Source organism: Apis florea, unplaced genomic scaffold, assembly GCF_048593485.1.
Source record: "Apis florea isolate Af1SG1 unplaced genomic scaffold, ASM4859348v1 contig_1615_pilon, whole genome shotgun sequence".
In the NCBI taxonomy this organism is placed as follows: Eukaryota; Metazoa; Arthropoda; class Insecta; order Hymenoptera; family Apidae; genus Apis; species Apis florea.
Genome location: NW_028256416.1, coordinates 2,057,744 through 2,079,681, shown reverse-complemented (window position 1 = coordinate 2,079,681; position 21,938 = coordinate 2,057,744). Strand labels below are relative to the sequence as shown.

Sequence of the window (21,938 nt, the reverse complement as noted above, 5' to 3'; positions counted from 1 at the left end):
TTTTTTTCTTTTCTTTTTTTTCTTTTTCGTCACTTTCAATTCCCAACCTCCATCGAAATTTCTTCGATAACACCCAATATATCTCTGTGATTAATAGACGTTCAGCATGCTCATCTAATTAACCTGAAAGCGGTCGATCTAAAATATTCGAGAAAAGTAAAAACTCGCGTCTAATTTCTAATATGAAAACACCCATATATCTCGCTTACATATTTTCTCATTGTGGAAAAAGGCAGGCTCGTAATGTGGCTAAATAAACGACGACTTCGAAACTCGTTCGCATCAAGATCGACATCGAAGCAACAACAAACTTGTCTCGATGCATAAACACGCACAAACAAATCTAAATCTAAATCTCAAACGCGATAAAGAAAAATTATTCCCCAACTCTTTAAGACAGTTAACGGTCGAAGGAAGAAGAAAATAGATGGGACGTTGTTGAAATATTCGCGAAAGGAAGGCAATTAGCATTTAATTATCCGTTAATCCGTTAAGCAAGCTGGGATGGTCGCGTAGGGCGAGCTTAATTCCACGTTTTCACAATGAAAGGCGACGATAATATCTCCCGCTGTATACACCGGAGCGAGGAGCAATTAGAGGCGAGGCATTAAACTGTGACGATTGTGAGCGGCCCGTCGCGAACGCAGAGAAGCAGGAGCAGAATGCTCGGTCTATCATCGGCGTAGGCCATTTCCATCGTGGCAGCCCGGTTGCATCTAGGAGGAGGTGGCGCATAATGCGTGTGTTTCAGAGCGCATAGAACGCAGTCGAGAAACTACTGACCACATCCGAGGCGAATCTTTATCCAATTACGATTCTCCTTATATCTGATGGCATCGATTCCGCTCGTTGAAAAATTATTATTATTATTGCCCGAAATATCCGTGCGATTAAATGGCACGATAAACTTTGATGAGCAGGGCACGTGTAACGAGATGGATCGATTTGTATGCGGAGATCGTTTTGATCCGGTTAATTGGTAATTTTTCTTTTTGTTTTTTTGTCGAATTTCAAACGCGTGGATCGTGCGATCGAGCCACGTAAATTTTCTTTCTCTTCTTCTTCCTTTTCTTTAGGTGAATGGCTGGCGCGTTAACGATGGACGGTAGCATAAAATGCTGAGCAGAAAAATGGACAAGAATTTTCCAACGGTGGTCGCGTGTCGCGAATGAAAGTATCCTCTTGATGGTGGAGTACAGGATAATATTTAGAACGATATTTTTCACTCTTGGCTACCAGAGTGTATAAAGAAAATCGCGTGTCTACTATGTGGCTCAGTTCTCGCGTGGAGATCCACCTCGCAACGTCTTTTTCGGATTACTTGACACAGGGGATCGGAGTAAAATATCGTGGTCGCGATCATCGATGTGCTCTACGCGAAGCTCAGTGAAATTCGGCCCATCTTAATCGTGGTTTTCTGTTTTAGGGGGGCAAACGGTGCTCCTACCATGGATAGGAAAATGTTCTTTCATCTCGTAAGTAGCGCGTTGGTTATGCATAAAATTTTTGAGTACAAGTGTATGTAAAATCTATCGATCTCGCGTGACGATTGTGATCGGAATGGTTAGAAGATTTTTTTTCTAAAAATTGTGCCTTATTTTTTTTCTTTTTCTTTTGAATTCGTTCGAATTGCAATTAATAAATCACGCTTCTTTTATTCAACTCCAATTGTTTCGCTCTGTTATTTTCTCGAATAAAAGAAACACACACACGCGGGGAAATAATTAACACGTCGAAGGAATTTTAATAAAAAAGTAGTACGTAACGCTGTTTAATATTTACCCGAAAAATTAAACATCGATAAAATTTATAGAGTGTGTCCAAATAACAGACACGTAGATCGTATGTAATTGGAGCACTTTCTTTCTCTCTTCGCATTTCGACAGAATCTTCCCTAATTTGGTGCTCGCGTACTCTCGAGTCTGCCAATCAGAGGAAAAAGATCTTACTTTCTTTCGGCTGAATCGATGGCTGAAATCTCGCGCATATCGAGGAGACCATTTTCCTCGAAAGTGGAACAGAACGGTTGAAAATCCTTAAGATTGGTTTAAAAAACCAATTTCCCTTCATTTCTCGACGATTAAATCCTATCTCCTCCTATTTTTATCATTGACTAGAGAAAACAACAACGATATTGTTCACCAATCGTTGATTTTAAATTCGATCATATACGCGACAATTTTCGTTGTATAACGAAATCTTCGTTCGTTGAATGATTCGTTTTTCCAAATGGGAAAAGATTCGATTAAATTGTTTTTCCAAATCGGTGAGAAAGTTTCTATGGATTTGCTCCCGTGCACATTCAGTCCTTGATTGTCATAATAGTACACGCATGCATTTTACTTTTCCCAGCCTGCCCGTTTTTTTCTAGGTCAGTCCCCTTGGCTGCCACTTATTTTCACCGATCATTCCGTTTAGCGGTTTCGTATTACCTTAAATTCCCAATTATCGGTTTAGCGCTTTCTTCTCTCGAGGATCGTTGCGCGTCCTTGCAACGACGAACGAGCTCGAGTTTTACGAGGACGCGTTTAATAGAAAACGCGTGCAATTAAACGCCGTGATCATCCGGTAATTCTTCCAGTTCGAAATTCGGGGCAGGCGAAGGGGTAGGCGAGCGGGAAATTTAAAAATTTCTCTCCTCGAGCGTAACGATCGTTTAATAGGAATCTCGGATAATTATTTCACAAATATCTCGTATAATTTTGATTAAATCGGGATTCAACGAATAATCGACGTTCACGCGATAAATAAACGTGTCGTGTTGGCCGGCCGGGATATAAAATTCGAGATATGCGATCATCATCTACGATTTAATCAGATCCGAGGCAATTCGATTTGAAATTTAAACGAGGAACAATTATGCGAAATAATATTTCGACCTGTGTTCTCAATATTCGGAAAATATATGGAATATTAATTTGCATGGAATAATTTATTTTCAACTAACGAGCGATTTTGTTACTCGCTCGTTTTCCAACGAAACCGAACCAACGAAACAGACGATCGTCGAAATAATAATCTCCCGGCTCGGAAAAATTACGACGTTTCAAACGTTGAGGACTTTAATTAACAAATTCCATATTTAACGGGAAGGAATAATCGTCGAAATAATTCCAAACAAAAATCACGATATTCGAAATTATTTCGGGTATCAACTCAAATAACACGTTACTCGATACACTATGATTTCCAACCGATATATGTATATATTATTTCAAAAATTTCCACAAATATGGTGGTTCAATCTATGCTCCCCCAATAATACAAACCGAACTTTATACTTCCATCTGTATCGAGTTTCTATCATTCGTTAAACTGTTTGATTAAATAGAATCGGTTAACAAATATTTCAATGCAGGTCGTTCTGTTACTTTTGAGCCGACCATTTCAAGAATTTTCACAAATTTGATTTCAATCTATGCTCTCCTAATAATATTTTAATATTGAACTTTATACTTTTATCCGTATTGAGTTTCTATCATTCGTTAAACTGTTTGATTAAATAGGATCGATCTCGATTAACAAATATTTCGATCGTTCTCTTATTTTTGAGCTGGCCATTTCAAAAATTTTCACAAATCTCGTTTCAATTTATGCTTCCCCAATAATACCTTAACTTAAGCTTTATACTTTCATTCATATCGAGTTTCTATCAATTCATGCTTTCCTAATAATACAAATTAAACTTTATACTTCCATCTGTATCGAGTTTCTATCATTCGTTAAACCGTTTGATTAAATAGAATCGATTAACAGATATTTCGATGCAAATATTTCGTTCTGTTATTTTTGAGCCGGCCATTTCAAGAATTTTCACAAATCTGATTTCAATTTATGCTCTCCCAATAATATTTTAATATTGAACTTTATACTTTTATCCATATTGAGTTTCTATCATTCGTTAAACTGTTTGATTAAATAGCATCAATCTCGATTTTTGAGTTGGCCATTTCAAGAATTTTCACAAATCTGATTTCAATCTATGCTCCTCTAATAATACTTTAATATCAAACTTTATACTTTTATCTATACCATTCGTTTCTATCATTCGTTAAACTGTTTGATTAAATAAGATCGATTAACAAATATTTCGTGTTCGACGCAGGTCGTTCTCTTATGTTTGAGCTGGCCACGCGTAACAGGCGCAGGGAACAAGAAGGAAGCGGCGTTCGATCAGATCGCAACCGCGTCCGAGAACGTGGCGCAAAACGTGGGGGAGAAGGTGGAACAGAGGCGGGATAATTTTCGAGACCAGTTGATAACATCTATAATAGACACGACCGTCCACTACGAGAATTCGAACGGATTCGTGCCTATATTGGTGTCCTCGTCCCCGCCGCCGTTCGACCCGCGCCAACAACTCGGTGGTTCCGCTTTGAAAAAGGACGATCAAGAAACGATCAACGTTACTTTGAACAATTCGTTGAACGAAAATGAAAATTCGAGCAGAATCGACGACGGCGGGAAGAACGAGGCGAAGGAAACGAGGGAGAGCGACGACTTCGTAAACGATCCCATATACTCGACCGAGGCGAGGATACTGCTCAACTTTTCTAATTTGAACTCGAATCGTAGATCGTTCGAGTATCAAGCCAATCATAACGATTTCGATCTGTTGAAAGTTAGGAACGATACACCGGAGATAGCCAATTATCCGAATTTGTACGAAGAGCCGAGCGGAGGCAATATTCTCGACAAGCAATCGTCGAAACGAGGTGAAACGAAGGATCAAAAGACAGAAGGTTACGTGGGAAATTACGGGATGGTCGTTTCGCCTTCCTCGGGAAATAACGAGGGCAATTCGTACAGCTTTTACTATTCTGCCGACCCGGCCGAGGATAAAGAAAGAAGGAGGAGTCACGACAGGGAGAAAGTGGGTGGCAATTATCAACAGCGATACGTCACGGGATACGGCGGCCAGAACGAGCCATCCGCCTCGTCCTTTCCAAGCCTGAACCAGGGTGTTTTTCTGAAGACCAACGTCAAGAACGACGGGACACCATCCTCCTCCTCCTCCTCCTCTCAACTCACGAACAGCCACAAATTTTCCAGGCCCGTCGTGGTCGCCGAACCGACAAGTTACAACAAGTTCGATCAACCGTCCGGAATATCGGATCTCGACGATTACCAAACTTCGAGGATCATCGAAGGTTCGGAGGCGTCGCATCGTTACACGATGAACAACAGGGATGGAAGGTTCGAGAACGACGAGGACTCGAGGGACACGTCCGACGACAGCGATTACGTGGAATACACGGAGAGGCCGAGAAAGGTGCAGCAGAAAAGTAGGAGGCGGCCCAACGGCAACTCGAAGAGGCTGCCGAAGGAGCATCGAGGCTCGGTGGAGGACAGCGCGGAGGAGCACAAGGGGAAAACGAAGCATCACTCGTCGAGATCGAGGCAGGCTCATCGGCAAAGAACGAGAGGGAGCTCGTGGTCGGACGAAGACAGGCATCGAGAGCAGGAGGACAGCTACGAGGACGTTAGATACGACGGTAGATTGTCGGAGACGAGGCACGCCAAGTTCAGGCCGAGCACCAGCTGGAACCAGATATCCCCGAATCTGGAGATCTCGCACTCGAGCGGTATCGAGATCGATCAACTCGAGAAACCTAAGCTGATCGTTCCCGTCAAAGTGAACCTGGTGCCTACGAGCTTCGACCACGCAACGGCGATTGGAAGCAGTCAAGGATTCGACGTGTCGAACGCAATTTTGCGCAATATCGTTTCCAACACGGCTGCCTCGATAAATTCTGGCGAGAACGAGGGGAAGATAAGGGTGTCCACGCCCACCCTTCCGGACATTATCGTCGGCCAGGGCAACTTTCGCAATTCGATGCACGCGGTACTTCCGCAAACGAACGGCCAGCAGAGCAATAGATTCTCCCCCCAGAATCTTAAACCCCAGTACCTGTCTACCACGATAGCCCCCGTTTTCACGGTCAGCCCTAACCCCAATTTCCAGAACGTGCAGATCCAGGAGGCGCAGGACACGACTCGTACGAGCATCGATCCCTCGAATCAGATGTCGGCCAACAACCACCAACCGCCACGGCTGATACTTCCACAGCCGACCCTTCAAACTCTCTCGACGCTGGTGCAAACGCCTGTCACGGCGGCCGCCGATTATATCCAGGTGAATCCTCACGGGATGCACGGCCAGAATCCTATTAGTCATGGTAATTTGCAGGTGCAACCGCTTCCAACGATGCCCACCATTACCCCAACCGTGGCGCACGCTATACCGATTACGAAGATCAATCTGATAACGTCTGAATCGCAAAGCAAGAACGCCCTGCTTCCGGACACGGACACCAATTTCTTGGCCACGGCCAGCCTGGCGGTCGGCCACAACGATCAAGGCCAAGTACCATCGAACGACAATTCTTATTATCTGGGAAACTCGAACGGCCAGCAAATAGTTAATAAGCAACCACCTCCTCAGGTGCCCCTGGCAGGCTTCTACCACCACGCGCTCAACGTTCCACCACCGAGAACGAAAACCTACGTTCAAACGACCAATTTGTTGCCGGCGGTGTTGCAACCTGTGCCAACCTACACCAGCCTGTCCACCACTTCTCAACCGTTCCTAGGGAACACGGGCGGGGATCAGGGCCAACGATTTCCGAACCAGGGCGGTGTCGGGGATAACGGCGGTTCCGCGTCAAATTTGAGAAACGTGAAATTCCCGTCTCTCGCGTATCAAATGATCGATAGCGCGGGCAGTCACAGCACCGACAATATCAACACGGTGAACGGTTTGCCAGGGATCAATGGCCATCTACCGCACGTGGGGACCAGGAACGTGGAAATCGTGAATCCGAACATGAAACCGGACGCCTCGATCGTCAATTCCTACGAGACGATGCATTATCCGGCTGCGGTTCTGACCACCTCGATACCCATGTTCGCCACGACCAGCTTCGTCACGGCCAGACCCGCCCTCTTGTCCTCCACCATCGAGCCGATCAACGCGGCGACCGCGACCACCGAGGTGCGCCCTGTCGACGATCCGACGAAGCCCAGGTCTGTGTACAACCCGCTCAACTTCGTGCCCAACGTGGACGTGGTGAAAAGTCAGAACGCCCTGAACGGTAAGCTGCACGCGGTCGAACCTCTGCAACAGAATCTGAACCTCGTTCCGTTGTTGCCGGGTGGCAACTTCTTCAAGCCAAGCTTCACGGCCCAGAACGAGCTTCTCACGAAGCCGAAACTCACCTCGGATCTGCAGGCGTACGCGGAGCAGATGTTCAAGGAGTCTCTAAAGACCATTTACAACACTCAGAAGTGGAACAACGACAGGAAGGCGGGCTACAATCGGTACAACATCACCGATTCCGATATAGCGAAGTTGAGGAACGAGTTGCAACGATTGAAGGCCTCGTTGGATTCCAGGAAGAAGAAGAATCATGGCGATGCCGATCATAGCGAGACCAAGGTGAGGACGACGGAGTTGTTCAACGGATTGAAGCCGGACGAATCTCTGATGGCCGCGTTGGAACAGATGCTGAAGAAGAGCCCGGCCGATCCTTTGCACAATTTTAACGGAGGTGCGAGCAAACCTCATCGACATCGCAGGCCTAACGAACAGGACAATTACGGTTTGGGGGTTGCGACGGGTGATCTCAGAGACACCAAGTTTGCCAAGGAGTTTTTGACACCGCCCCAGTTCAATTCTCATCGGGGGAAAAATCATTTCCACCAAACCGAGAAACCAGGAAAGAAACGGCCTGGACCGAGCAGATACAAGAATCACAATCATCATAATCATCACCACAATCATCATCATCACCACAATCATCATCATGGGATGCCAAGATCGCATCCGAGGAGTAGTTCCAAGGCGGGAGGTATCGAGGCTTCTGGGTCGAGTATCGAGCCGGTACGCGTCGACGGGCTTTCCAAATATGGAAATGTCCACGAGTCGAGACAGTTCAGAAAGGGTTCGTCGTTCGATTCTCGCCTCGGTTCCACTTCGCCCTTGTCCCGCGAGAAAATTTCCCATTTTTCCAAAACTGGTTTGAAAGGGTTGGAGGGCAAGGAGAACGCGTACAACAATCCCAAGATGCATAATTTTTACGGAATGTTGATGAAGAACAAGCAGCTGCCTGGCGGCGATACCCCCAACTATTTTCGGGACAAGGATCAGTTGAAGCAGTTCTTCGAGACGGAGAAGCAACGAATGCAGCAAAAGTTTTACGACGATGCTTTGAGGGATTATTTTAAAAAGATGTCAGATTTGGGATACTCCAATTCTCGGATATCTTCGTCGGAGAAGAGGAAAGTTTGAATTTGTACAAAGGAATATTCTAAAGAATTTTTTTGTCGTAGAGTAAATGTACTTTTTTAATCGTAGAAATTGGTAAGATAATGAAATACGCAAAAATTTGATACGAAATAAGTCTGTCCATTATTTTTCTTTTGTATTCTATTCATTGTTAAATTGAATCGAGAGAAAGAAACGAACGACATGAAATTTACTTTTTGTCAGAGATCATTGCAATATTGGAGTTAAGAGAGTTTTAAATTGAGACTGAAAGAAAAGTTGCAATTGTTTACTTTTAAGGTGCTATCGTTTGTTGTATATATTACTTACTATAAACGAGAAATGTGAGTTTACTTTTATTCTTCTTTACATTCGATCTTACCTTCCTTTTTTCCGACCTTCGGTTTACTTTTACTTTTCTCTTCGAATCGGAACAAAGTGCGAGAAGTTTTTCGAAACTTTCGCAATACTAAAAGAACGTAAGAAAATGTTACAAATATTTTCCACTTAGATTAATTAAGTTGAAACGTGTAATCTGTAAAAAAAAAAAAAAAAAAAACGACGATTTCGCACCATTGATCGCATTCAACGAAGATCTGCCAACTTTCTGCTGAAAAAAGGAAAATAAATCCCTATGACGTAATCGACGCCATCTTTAACGCTCCCGTTTTTTGCGAATTATCGACGCGCTGATTCTTCTTTCAATTTCCTGCGCACGTTGCGCCAACCGTGATGGATTCAATTTGAAACAGAGACCACGCATTGGAATATATCCGTTGCAATAACTTTCACTAGAAATTATAGTTGGAAAGCAATTAGAAACTTTTTTCTTTTCGGGCTGCGACACGGCTGAGAATAATATGGTCGAGCAATTTCTTGAGAAGGAACGAACGATCGGTTAATTGTACTTCCGGTGAACTTGATCGTTACTTTGGCTTATCTTGATTTCTCTAAATTCTTTATCCCTTCGAGGACGAATTTCAAAAGAGGATAATAGTTTCTAGTTTCTTCTTCTCGCGAATACAAATCCCTTCGAACAACGCTCTCGATACGCTTGTTCGTCTCGTTATTTCTCTTGAAATTCAGTCGCTCGAAACTCTCGTTAAATTTCTTGAATAACAAAACTTTATAAACCTCTTGGAAAAAATCTTAACAAGTTTTAAAAGTGTCGAAAAACTTTCGATAATTTTTGTTCGCTCTTTGAAAATCTTAAATGTCGAGATACGATTACTAAAGACGAAATACAAAAAAAAAAAAAAAAAAAAGAAAAGAAAGAAGAATTTGAAACGAAGCGAACGAACTACTTGGACGTAATTTTAATCTAAATTGTCAGAGGATACGCTGTGACTCGCTTTCCTCTTCGAAAAATCGAGAGTCACGGGTGACAATCGTCGACTGCTCACCAGGTATGCAATCGAGGAAATATAAATTAACGAGGAGCTGGGTCGTTGACATCGCCGGTTAAACACCGAGAATCAGGGAGAGTAGCGCGAGATTTAACTCGGTTTTTCTCGACAAGGTTTTTTGTCAATTATAGAAAAGCCAAACCCATTCGGTTGTCTCGCATCGCTAAACGCCGAATATAAAAGATCTCGGGGATAGTGCGTCGCAACCATTTAACAAGTAACATTGGCGACAATCTATCGTGTTGGCGGTGCCATGTTGGTACGTTTCTCTTCTATTTCATTCGAAATAATTAATAATCGTTTAAAGCGATTATTCCGTGATTATACTAATCATTCGATTAAATTCCAGATTATTTTCGCCGTTCTACTCGTATCGGCGCTCAACTCTGCTACAGGGGTTGAATTTTTCGCTCCAAGTTTCGCGAGACCGAGAAGAGGGGTCGTCGAAACGAGTCACGATGATTCTCGAGACGACAAACCTCGATCAATGGAGAAAAGTAGTCCAAGATCCTCGTCGAGCTACAAAAATGTCAAAATTGTAAAGGAGCCTCCTCCAATTGATGCTACCGATGTTCCGCCAATGTACGGTGATATATTTAAACAATCATCACCGTATATTATTCCACCGTTCGAGACTCGGAACGTGCCATTCCTCCCATATTCCGATAATTTATTTACCATATCCGCCGGCTACAAAATTGCAAACGACAATTTTGGCAAACCGGTAAACCAAGCAAAGATATACAACCAGAACGTGGCTGCAGGTAAAGTTTCCAATTAACGATAAATTAAATTTGCTTTAAAGCTTTCCCGTATGGAAGATATTTTCATGTTTGACCTCGTCGTATTTAATCATCGTATTTAATCTGAACCAAGAGTCGATTCTTCGTGATTAATCCCTTCTTCTTTCACAGGTACGAAGTTACAAATTCCAGTGTACAAGACTAACTATCCACCAAAAGGCGGCGAGACGTACGCGCCAGTTTTCCCTCCAAACGGGAAAGCATCGTTTCCGGTTCTCCAAGAGCAAAAACAGTTTCCCTCGTACTTATCGAATTTTCAGAACCAGCTCGTTTTGAAGCCAACAATGGAAGAGAATCGGTTCGATTTCGGAGCGGGAACGGGCAAGGTTCAACAATTGGGCTCGCATTTTCTGTCGCCGCTTTCCAGTTTCCAAGGCCAAGTGGTCCCTATTTCCACGCTGGCCAACAACGCGCCGTTTCCGCGCTACAAAGGCGCGGCGATCGAGGTTTATCCGACCGTGGGCGGGTTTTCAACCACGGCTTATCAACCCCTCCAGCCACAGCAACAATTCCAATTTGGCCACGGAAACGTCCAACCTGTTGACAACTCGGGCCGCCCTCCCAGCCCATCCGAGGAAATTCGATCGGACGTGGAGATAATCGACAAAAAGAAACCTGCACCTCCGCCTAGCGGCGATGACGATGGCGGCGACGAGACCGATGACGACGAAGGTTCGTTGATCGATTTATTAATCGATCTTCAGAAAATTTCGACGAGACGAGAAAATTGATTTCGTTTCAGGCTACGCTCCTCCCGAGAGACAGCACGAGGCAAGTTCACAGGATGACAACGACGATTACGAGCCTAAGAGTTTCAAGGCGCCGTCGGTGGAAGGCGATTTTAAGCCTTCCACGTCGTTTCCATTCAAGCAATACGACGAGAAGTTTGGCAGATATTCGAATCGTGATAAGGATGAGAAGTCGGTTCCGAGGAATCGTAATTATTCGAGCGACGATGACGATGAGCCTTCGACCAAGTATCGGTCGGAGGCCTCCTCCTCGAAAGCTTTCCACGATCGGCAAGAGGAGGAAGAAGGTGGATACGATGACGTGGACAAGTCGTATGAGAGACGGAAGACCGAGGGAACGTCGGACGATGAGAATGCGGCTAAAAATTTCGACGAGGAATTCGACGAGGAGGGGTCGCATAAAGCGAAATTACCGAAACAAAGTAAGCGTCTTCCTTTTTATCCAAGTTAGTTATTGGTTTGTAACGTGAATAAATCGTAAAATTCAAGAAGTGAAATACGGGTCGTTGAAAGGAGGGAGGAATATCTACGAGGTCGAAGATCCTTCGGGCGAAGGAAGTCAAAGGAATTTCAGGTATTACAAAGATTCACGAGATGCCGAAGGGTATAGCTCAGTACCTGAAACGAATATATACGAAGGAGGTTTTGGATATAAAATAATCGGAAGACGCACGGTATTTTAATAAATCTACGATTCATCAAGATGTACGTTAATACTTATTACAATTATAACTGTTCCAATTTTGTTATGTTATTTATTATATCGTTATGTTTGTTTCTATATCGCATAAATCTACTGTTATAACAATATAAACGATTTCATCTTCATTCGATCATTTGCATTTCCACGGTGAAGCGAATACCTTTTCAATTCGAAGAAATTTCGATAATCCGTCGAACGATATTCGATTTAAGAATATGGCCGGCCGGAAGTATTCGAGATTAATTAAATTTCTACGAGTTTCTCGTTCAACAGTAACAGTCTTCCGTGCCGCGTAATTGTACCACGAAGCTATTGTCATTAGTCAATAAATATAACTTTGTCGCGACACTCCTATTTTTACATTCACTCTTAATAGCCTTAATTAATCTTCCCGTTACGTTCGAATCGATCGTTCGAGCGTTCACTCACAAACGAGAATCCCTATATATACTGAATCCTCGAGCCGGACAATTCAGTATCATCGATAACACGATTCCACGCGATTCTTCCAATATGAAGATCACCTACAAGGTAATCGGTCTCAGTTTCTCAAAAATAAAAATCCTTTCTTTGGTGATAATTGAAGAAAAAAACTTTCTTTCAGATCGTCCTTGTGTTGGCTTTGGCCAGTATCGCGAGGCCAAAATTGATATCGAAAAGGGGGAAAAGAAGCGTGGCTGTAGTGGGGCCATCTGGCTACGACTTTTTTGGGGTGGCGCCAATCTTCTCCACCGGGTCATGGTCGCCCACCGGGTTTGGATCCGCTCCCTGGAACCCTTCAGGGATACCGGACATACCTTTGACGCAAGTTCAGGTCCAAGCCACACACGACGTCGCTATCCAGGTAAGGATCAACGATCGAAGCGTGTTTTTTTCTTAATTCCTCTCGGTCGAATCCAGGCGTTGAAGGATCCGGTTGACGGGACCCCTAGTGTCGCCTATCCTCCAGATGTATTGAGAGCTATTCAACAGGCGAAGGAGGCAAATCGGAACGTAAATTGGGCGCAACAAAAGGTGGCAGAGGCAAAACAGACTACTATTATTCAGCAGAAACTCGCTCTTGCTAAAGAAGCTGCTGCGAGGGAGGCTGCGGCAAGGTATTCGATCCTCAATTTTTAATCTTTATTTGGAAACGAGAAATAATACTTTTTTTTTTTTAGTTTAAATGAAAAGAAGAAACGTTATCGATACGTTAAGCAATATATGATATACGCGGTGTATCCCGAATAACGGTACCGAAGCGCCATCTCTCGAGAGTTGGACCGAACTAGGATCCGAGACCACTCGAAACGAAATATCAAGGAAATTGAAAATCCATTGTCGTTTCTATAGGTCGGAAGAAATTTCGTCAGCTGCCGAGGCCGAGGCAAGAGCGAGCGCAAAACAATTGGTCGCCCTGCAACAAAGATTGGCGTCGTTGAAAGATGCGGTCGCAGCTGCCCAACGAGTGGCCGCCGCGAGGGAAGCGGCTGCAGCTGCCGCCATTCAGAGGAACGCCGCTGCAACGGCTGCCGAGTTGCAAAAACAGGATGTCGACAAGCAGATTAGCCGAAGCGAGCAAGAAGCGAAGGTACGATATACATATTCACAATCGCGTTGAGTTTTGGAGTGGACAAAAGGCCGACCGAGAACTTTTTTATTTGCAGGAGAAAGATATAATAGCGGCCAAGGAGAACGCCGTTGCGAATGCAGTGCAACTCGCGGCGTTGCAAAAATCATCGCATCACCCTTGGGGTCGATAAATTCTCTCTCCCCCTTTTTTGTTTTTTCCTCCAATTTTCTTCTTTCAATAAGACACCACCTCGATACTCCCTCGTTACGTTAACGGTGATGGTTCGTTCTTGGAATCTTTTTTTACACTTGTTGCAAAATAAACATTTCGTTATAACATAAAAGAAAATCGATCGATTGATTTAATCATCCACCGCTAAACTATAGAGAAAAATCGTAAAAAAATCTGTGCACCGACCATTGTTCGCAGCCATTACCCGTTCGACCCGTTTGACCTTATTCAAACCCTTCCTCGAATTTCGTTTCCTCGAGAGATTACTCAACGACGTTCGATCGTGACACACTTGCGAGATCGGCGAATTAGATCGGTCAGCGATCTTCCTTTCCTTTCAGAGGTTGCGGTCAAACGGCGGGGGCCAGAGGTGAGAGAGGCCGAGTTTCGAGTTCATCGAGTCGAGATTTCCTCCTGGCGTGAGACAATGGTATCGACAATCGGGTTTGTCGCGCGGAAATGGGAGTGAAAGTGACGGGAAGCGGGGTGATTCGTTTCTTTGACCAAAGAATGCGACGTCGGTGTGCGTCGGTCGAGGCGCGCGGATCGAGCCGACACACGATCGAGAACAACGATCCGATTTTTTTTTCCCCTCAAAGTCACCGCCCGTCGTCCAATCTACGAACGGTATCGGAAATTTCCTTTCACCCGCCTCTCTTTCTCCAATATCCCCCGTAACACGCCTCTCTCACCGCTCCACGACGCTTCCAGCCTTCCACGAGTAATTACGTGGGAAGAAAGTAACGTTCGATCAAAGTCACTCTTTCCCGGCTTTGGGCGTCTTATACGTATTTGCTCGTTGACCGTTCATCCGGATAATGGACCTTCATTCTCTGCGTCACCGCAGAGAGAGAGAGAGAGAGACGTCCATTCATTTCGCGTAATCATTTCGAAGGATTTTTGCGCTTTGCCATGCGTTTGGAACGTAAAACGAGTAATGTAACGAGTTTACATCTTCGAATAAAAAGAACTTGTTTTCTTACTAGTTTCGAGTCGAAATAAAAAGAGGGAACTTAAAATTTTATGGATTAATAATATGGTCTTGTATCGATAATATTAGAAATTTTTCGTTCTCGTCGAGTAAAGATTCGTGGAACGGACGACGAGAGCGTGCTGAATAATAATAACTAAGCTTGTAAAATTATCGTGCTTCATCAAAAAAGAAAAAAAAAAAGAAATTGGAATAACTATTGGTATAAACACGACTACTATATAACGAGGCGCTTCTTTTTTCAACTGATCGATGCTTTCATCGATTCAGCTTTTTTTTGGGGAGGAGGAATTTACTCGCTTTTTTATACCTTTTACCTCGCCTAGTTTTAATTCTGCTTTCCTTTCTTTTTTTTTTTATTTGGCGTAAGATCGCCACCGGTGAAACTCGAGCCGTAACTCGAATTTTTTAATAATCGGTGTCACGAAAGCGTCCCATCTTCTATTGTATTATCGTTTCAAAAAGTTAAGGAGTCGTTAAGGCTTTATCGTTTTTCCACAAAGAGAAAAATGACATTGAAAATATATATATATATAGCGCGATATTTCCGTACCCTCTTGTTTTTCATTCCGTTCACAGCTCGACACGTGTTGCTCCCATGCGAGAGAGAGAGAGAGAGAGAGAGAGAGAGAGAGAATTTCATTTGCCAAATAAGGGAAAACGGAAGAGAGGAGATCTACGAATAGGAAAAGAAATCGATCCGAACGAGCGGATTCAGGATCAGGATTGGCATTCGCATGGGCGTTCGTTAGAAAACCAGACGATACATTTCAACGGAATTCCTCCTCTGCCTGCGCCTGGTCATAACATATTGATTCAAGGGAAAGTGAAAATAGTATAGATCGTTTCTTGCTACGAAAAAAGAAAAAAAAAAAAGAAAAAAACGAAATTACGTTAGTTAGGAGCAGCTTGGAAAGCTTGGAAAGAAACTGAATGAAACTCCGTGTGCGCGTTACAACGATCGATCGTAACTTGCGATTTCCTTGCGGGTCGGTCGCGGTTTCGAATCCCGTGACACGGAAAGTAAAGTAACGTATTTGTTGCCTAAGGAGCGCGTTTCGAGTTTCGACCCATATCGATACGGACTCGTAAACGTTTCTTACGTTTCTTAGTATATACGAGCATGCAAGTCCGGTTTCCAAGGAGAGAGATCATCCGCGCCTCCCGGGTAGGGAGAAAGCGTATAAAAAGGATCGGTCCATGGACGAGCTCTCGCAGTATCCGTACATACGTTTCTACACCCACTGTTTCATTTCGAAAACATGCTTCCTTGCTCCCCTGTAAGTAAATCGAGGAAGGGATAACATCGTAATAATATGGATATTACATCGCGTATGAGGATCCTGAGAGAGAGAGAGAGAGAGAGAGGGAGGGAATCGTGAATGTTTGGCGCATCTTTCGAATTCAGCCACGAACGATACGGTGGAAAAGAGTGACCGTCGAAGCAGCAGTATCTACGAATACCCTTCCCTCCATTTCCCTCGGTCTCCATTTATTTGCGGCAGTATTTTATTTGCGATTCATCGTGCGGCTTCCATACTCGGTTTTTTTCCATACTCGAAGTTAACGAGATCGTGCGTGGACCATATAGTGCGAGGTATCAGTTGACCGAGTTTAGAAAGTGGCAGCTGATTGATTGAAATTTCGAATTTCTCTCTCTCTCTCTTTCTCTCTCTATCTCTCGTCTCCGTCCTACCCTCGTTCGATAAAGAAAACGTCTTTTGTTTAACCTCGATGGCGACTCCTTTCGCGAAATAATTGAATAAATTATTCCAGGTATTGGTCGCGGTTCTGCTCGCATCGCGATCCGTGGTAGGCAGCATTGAGAGTAATTCCGGAGGTTGGCAGGGGTAAGAGGTCGTTCGGTTGCTCGAGTCGAGAGCATTCATTCTACATTTTCGATTTTCAATCAACAGGATATCGGGTAGCGACTACGGAACGGGGCACGGGGTGGAATTGGTCGGGCACGGGTTGTCCGGTTACGGCTCGTATGGGGGCGGTGGTGGGATCGGTCACGGGTTGTACGAGGGACACGTCCAGCATCATTACGCGCCGGCGATACCCGTCAGCCAGCACGTGGAGATTACCAAACCTGTGCCTGTACCCGTTGTTAAAAATGTCGGTAAGTTGATTATAATTCCGACTCGTTGATCGAAACTGCCTCGCGTCAATTTCTTCTTGATTTAATTTCTGATCGATCGTAAAGACTTCGAGTTTATGATTCTTAGTCGAAAGAATCGGGTATCTAATTCGATAGAAATTAAATAATTGTAACTCTATATTCGAGGATTGCCTTGTGTCGAAACCGGTTGTTAAAAATATCGGTAAATTCGTTGATTATAATTCTCACTCGTTATGATTTATTTAGTCGAAAGAAGATTGTACTCCACATTTGGGGATTTGCGACGAAACCGGTTGTTAAAAATGTCGGTGAATTCGTTGATTATAATTTTGACTCGTTAATCGAGATTGCCTCGTGTGAATTTGTTCTATGTTTCGATTTAATTTCTGATCGATCGTACAGATTTCCTGATTCTTAATCGAAAGGATCGAGAAACTAATCCTTTGATAGAAATTAAATAATTGTACTCCATATTTGGGAATTGCCTTGTGTCGAAACCGGTTGTTAAAAATGTCGGTGAATTCGTTGATTATAATTTTGACTCGTTAATCGAGATTGCCTCGTGTGAATTTGTTCTATGCTTCGATTTAATTTCTGATCGATCGTACAGATTTCCTGATTCTTAATCGAAAGGATCGGGAAACTAATCCTTTGATAGAAATTAAATAATTGTACTCCATATTTGGGAATTGCCTTGTGTCGAAACCGGTTGTTAAAAATATCGGTAAATTCGTTGATTAGTCGAAAGGATCGGGTATACCTAATCCGTGACAGAAATTAAATAATTGTACTCTTCGTTTGACGATTGTCTCGTGTCGTACGAAACGTACACAGTTTTCAAACGTGTTGATTATATGCTTAATCACACGCTTAATTGAACAAAATCTCTCTTTTATTTCTCAAATGATCGAAACTCGACGAGCAACGGATGTCTCGAGCGCGATCGCGATAAAAATTCCTCGAATAGCAGCTCAATTAGGACTTTCTATGCGACCACAGGTGTGCCAGTTGCTCAACCAGTGGCGATAGGAGTTCCACATCCGGTCGCCGTAGGAGTACCACAGCCTTTTCCAGTTCACGTACCGGTCGCGAAGCCGGTGGCGATCCCCGTGGTGAAGACTGTGGCGATTCCAGTGGAGAAAAAGGTCCCGTTCCCCGTGGAGAAGGTGATACCTGTCCCGGTGGAGAAACACGTGCCCATAACGGTGGAGAAGCACATACCGGTCCCCGTGGAAAAGCCTTATCCCATTCACGTGCCTGTGTACAAACACGTGTTCCATCGGGTCAAGTCTCATGGTTACGGGTGGAGCCATTAAATAAAACGTCCCGACTTTATCTTTTAAAAGGATATTACGCGTGAACGGAGAACGAGAGCGTATATACTCGCGTCTCGATGCTACGAGAGAAGAATAGATCGTCTTCCTTCGACGACGATAACGAGTTTCGTTTTGGACGCTTTGCTCGAGTGTAAATCGACGAGTGTAAAGGGATGCGACCAGATGAGATTCGCAACGCGCAAGAGGGAATGAAACAGCGTTTTCGAAGCTGTTTTATTCGTTCGTTCATCATGGTATCGTTTATCTATTTATGACCGTTTGTCTTGTTACCTTGTTGTACCAAATAAAAGATCGATTATTAATCGAGAGACTGTTTATTCATTTTCCCCCCTCTGTGTAACAGAGTCACCGCTGCTTGATCGATTACGCGCGTGGCGAGCCTCTTTCTCTGGATGAAGAGCCACAGCCATCCGTCAGAATTAAAAAAAAAAAATAACAGATAATTGTTACCGGTGTCTCGAAACGAGAGGAAGGATTCATTTATTTTCCTCGTTGATTGATCTCCACGAGTGATGGCAGTGTGTCACGATCGTTGCAGAGTAGAAATTATATAATTAAGAGTTGGCTGCCTCCATGCACTCGATACGCGATGAATAATCGAAAGTTGTTCGTAACTATATTTGCGCATACGAAGGTTTATTTACGTCTGTGCAAATTGCCAGGCATAATAATTCTTGCATTTTTATATAAGAGATAGCCGTTTGATTAAATCGTGTTGATTTCCGAGAGAGAATCGTTGCGAAGGGATTCGAGTCACGACACCTTCTATTATACATTTTATACGTCTCGTAATTATCATAATTTTCTCAGAGCAGAATAGCGCGTTTCGTTCCTCTAACTGCGTTCGTGTCTCGTGAATCTTCGTTATGCTCTCTCCACAAGCTCGGTTAAATTCAAAAACAAATAAGTGGACTAGATTATAGGTGTCTTAGATCTTGGTACGTAAGATTGTCATCTGACGATTAAGAGATTGAACAAATAACAGAAACGACTTTTGTCAGATTCTTTGTAACGAGATAGTGTAACAATAAAGAAAAAAAATAATAATAGTATTGTATTATTGTAATACAATATACAATTTGGAAATATTTTAAATGAGAGAAATTGAATTAAGAAGTTAATAAAGCTTGCAACTTTTTAATTTAATTTAAAGATAATGTTCTTCGATATAATTACAAAGATCTGTAATAATAATATAATGTGACGAATATTTTATTAACAAATATAGATTCTATTAATTTTTTGATTTTTCGAGATAAAATTGACCGAAAGATTGCTCCCATATGAATTTAGAATTTCAGTTTGTTTTTCAAAAATATGTTTTAAAGTTGTTTTTAGTTTGTCTTTCGTTTTTTTTAAATTTTCAAATTGTTTTTTTTTTTGGGTTGATTTTTATATATTTTTAAAATTAGATTTTTAGGTTATTTTTTCCAATTTTTTTAAACTTGCTTTTTTTATTTTTTTTTATCCATTTACTTTATTTTTTGGTTATTTTATTTATTTAGTTTTTTTTTCAGTATATTCTTTTCATTTTCCATTTTATATTTGCATGCACTACAGGAAATCGGATGTCACGTGTATTACCATGTGGAACACACGAAACGTGTTCAACCATTAGAAATTTTCACACGTGCGACATGGCGTATTGGAAATTCGCTAAACCATATTATTCTCTCTGTGAAGGGAAGTGGTCTTAATTATTCAATAGAAGAAAATCTTCTTGCTCTCAAATTCAATTGAAAATTTAATAAATTTAATATGGAATAAATCGGGAAAGGAAACGAACTACGAGCACACGCACCCAACACATCGAAATCAAAGCGAGCGAATTCGTGCTCGAGAGGATTTGAATAAAGAATCGATCGGGTCGACGATGCTATGAGTGACAGGCGGTGATGAAAATTGTGAACGTACGTATTGTGGGCCACTCACCTACGAATAGGAAAATATCTAATTCGTACGGCGGTAAGAATGGCCAATACTTACGACGTGTTCGCCGAACCGATGCCAGGGGGAACACCGATTTATCGCAACGAGCAAACGGACTAAACTAAATCGCCGACAGTGAAAGGCCCGATGGTATATTAAGACGAGCAATGAGCAAAGATGTATCAGTCGTTGAAGAAACTTCTGCAAACTTCTAGTAGCCAGGTGTACGGTCGAACTACTAACTCTAAACATGAACAAGATCGTGAGTAAACAATACGAGTATAATCACATTCACACCATTCTTAGGCTCGACGAATAAACTAATCGACTAGAAAACTCCTACCATCTGTATCTGTACAAACGTAAAAGATTCTTCTTTACGATCCAAGCATCGAGAATAACCAGATGAAAGCTCCAAAATCGAATAACCATAATTTATACCCATAATTCCCTGCTTCGAAATTTACGATACCATACAACGTTTTCTCGGAACGAACGAAAGAATTCTTTCCTCTCCGAATCTAACAAATTTCCAATTCCTTTGGACGAGACGAAGCGAACGATCGAAGTTCGAATTACGTAGTTTTTCCAAACTAACGCTCGATTCAAACACGCTCGCCATTCGCCAACTTGAACTTTACCTTCACGCAGGTGCTACTTTCCCTGCTGTCCTTGGCCGCGAGCGCGCCAGTGATCGTGCAAGACCACCACCAACACTTCCAGCCACAGCTTCACGGTGGTTTCCACCCTGTGGAAAGGTCTGACCAGGAGGGTCTGGGCACGTCGACGGGCGGTGGTTACGGGGGCGGAGGTGACTACGGTGGCGCGGGTGAATACGGCGGTGGTTACGGAGGGGGGGATTTCGGCGGGGGCCACGAAGCCGAATTTGGCGGGGGCCACGGCGGAGGCTTCGAGGGATCGTCAGGAGGACACTTGGAGGTTGGCGGTGACCATTCGGATTACTCGTCCCTTGGAGGAGGTGGCGGAGGCCTGGAAGGTGGAGACGAGGGTGGAGTCTCCCTCGACGGAGGTCATCACAGTGTAGTGCAAAGCGTTCCAGTGTCTGAGCACGTCGAGGTGACCAAGCCTGTGCCCGTCAAAGTGGTCAAGCACATCGGTGAGCCTTTCATTCCTCCGAATTCTTCTCTTTTCTTTCTTGCGATCGTAACTCTTCTATTTCGATTGATTGATATTGTTTTTTCGTTGTTGTGATCGCGCGTGTATTTTTAAACTGAATTTTTGTTCTTTAGGGGTACCAGTTCCTCAAATCTTGAAGATAGGTGTACCCCATCCGGTGCCAGTCGGTGTTCCTCAACAGTATCCGGTAGCGCATCCCGTTCCGAAATTGGTCCCTGTACAAGTGGTGAAGACGGTGGCTGTCCCTGTGGAGAAGAAGGTCCCTTTCCCAGTTGAGAAACATATTCCAGTGCCTGTCGAGAAGCCGATCCCTATCACGATCGAGAAACACGTGCCTGTGCCGGTTATCAAACCGTATCCCATCAAAATACCCGTGTACAAGACGATCTACCACCACGCGAAGAAGCATTAATATTTAAGATTTGTTAAATTGTTTAAAATAATACGACTGATACGGCTGTTGTACACGCATCCTCTTATCGCTTTCTCAAGGATTTCGATTCCATATTGAACGATCTCCGTATATCGATATGCGATGAATTTTTGAAACTTTGAGGCTTTCCTTTTTATTTCCTTCTTCTTCGTGTATATAGTATATATGTGAAACATTGTTATCATTGTTGTACGTTTTTTATATAATTTTATATAAATGTTATTGTTTTATTGCTTCATGTTTTCAATAAAAAGAAAGAAAAAAACATTTGGGAAAAAA

General features: G+C 43.2%; 5 protein-coding genes across 8 annotated transcripts; all 5 read left to right on the top strand.

Moving 5' to 3' along the window:
• Positions 1 to 1,233: 1,233 nt before the first annotated feature.
• LOC105736937 (uncharacterized) lies at positions 1,234 to 8,619 on the top strand. Of its 3 annotated transcripts, none has more exons than XM_086903510.1 (3): positions 1,234 to 1,349; positions 1,427 to 1,475; positions 4,106 to 8,619. In XM_086903510.1, the coding sequence occupies exons 2-3, from the start codon at positions 1,449 to 1,451 to the stop codon at positions 8,288 to 8,290; spliced, it is 4,212 nt and encodes a 1,403-aa protein (XP_086759636.1). In that variant the 5' UTR covers positions 1,234 to 1,349; positions 1,427 to 1,448; the 3' UTR covers positions 8,291 to 8,619. The 3 variants fall into 3 exon arrangements, with proteins under 3 accessions (XP_086759636.1, XP_012349240.2, XP_086759642.1); XM_012493786.3 differs by having other exon boundaries at positions 1,277 to 1,352; XM_086903516.1 differs by having other exon boundaries at positions 1,307 to 1,475; positions 4,106 to 6,367; positions 6,446 to 8,619.
• A 1,306-nt stretch (positions 8,620 to 9,925) lies between these two features.
• On the top strand, positions 9,926 to 11,907 carry LOC105736162 (uncharacterized). The gene is made up of 5 exons (XM_086904925.1): positions 9,926 to 9,931; positions 10,022 to 10,436; positions 10,587 to 11,147; positions 11,218 to 11,646; positions 11,714 to 11,907. Exons 1-5 carry the CDS (start codon positions 9,926 to 9,928, stop codon positions 11,905 to 11,907), a joined length of 1,605 nt encoding a protein of 534 aa, XP_086761051.1.
• Positions 11,908 to 12,383: 476 nt separating this feature from the next.
• Positions 12,384 to 13,827, top strand: LOC105736391 (uncharacterized). Of its 2 annotated transcripts, none has more exons than XM_086905206.1 (5): positions 12,384 to 12,458; positions 12,532 to 12,771; positions 12,900 to 13,024; positions 13,260 to 13,497; positions 13,574 to 13,827. In XM_086905206.1, exons 1-5 carry the CDS (start codon positions 12,441 to 12,443, stop codon positions 13,667 to 13,669), a joined length of 717 nt encoding a protein of 238 aa, XP_086761332.1. In that variant the 5' UTR covers positions 12,384 to 12,440; the 3' UTR covers positions 13,670 to 13,827. The 2 variants fall into 2 exon arrangements, with proteins under 2 accessions (XP_086761332.1, XP_012346255.2); XM_012490801.3 differs by having other exon boundaries at positions 12,828 to 13,024.
• A 2,087-nt stretch (positions 13,828 to 15,914) lies between these two features.
• On the top strand, positions 15,915 to 18,468 carry LOC100870489 (uncharacterized). The gene is made up of 4 exons (XM_012493732.3): positions 15,915 to 15,981; positions 16,478 to 16,551; positions 16,618 to 16,823; positions 17,823 to 18,468. The coding sequence occupies exons 1-4, from the start codon at positions 15,964 to 15,966 to the stop codon at positions 18,137 to 18,139; spliced, it is 615 nt and encodes a 204-aa protein (XP_012349186.2). The 5' UTR covers positions 15,915 to 15,963; the 3' UTR covers positions 18,140 to 18,468.
• A 1,770-nt stretch (positions 18,469 to 20,238) lies between these two features.
• LOC105736923 (uncharacterized) lies at positions 20,239 to 21,938 on the top strand. Its single transcript, XM_012493721.3, has 3 exons — positions 20,239 to 20,351; positions 20,741 to 21,206; positions 21,340 to 21,938. Exons 1-3 carry the CDS (start codon positions 20,340 to 20,342, stop codon positions 21,636 to 21,638), a joined length of 777 nt encoding a protein of 258 aa, XP_012349175.2. The 5' UTR covers positions 20,239 to 20,339; the 3' UTR covers positions 21,639 to 21,938.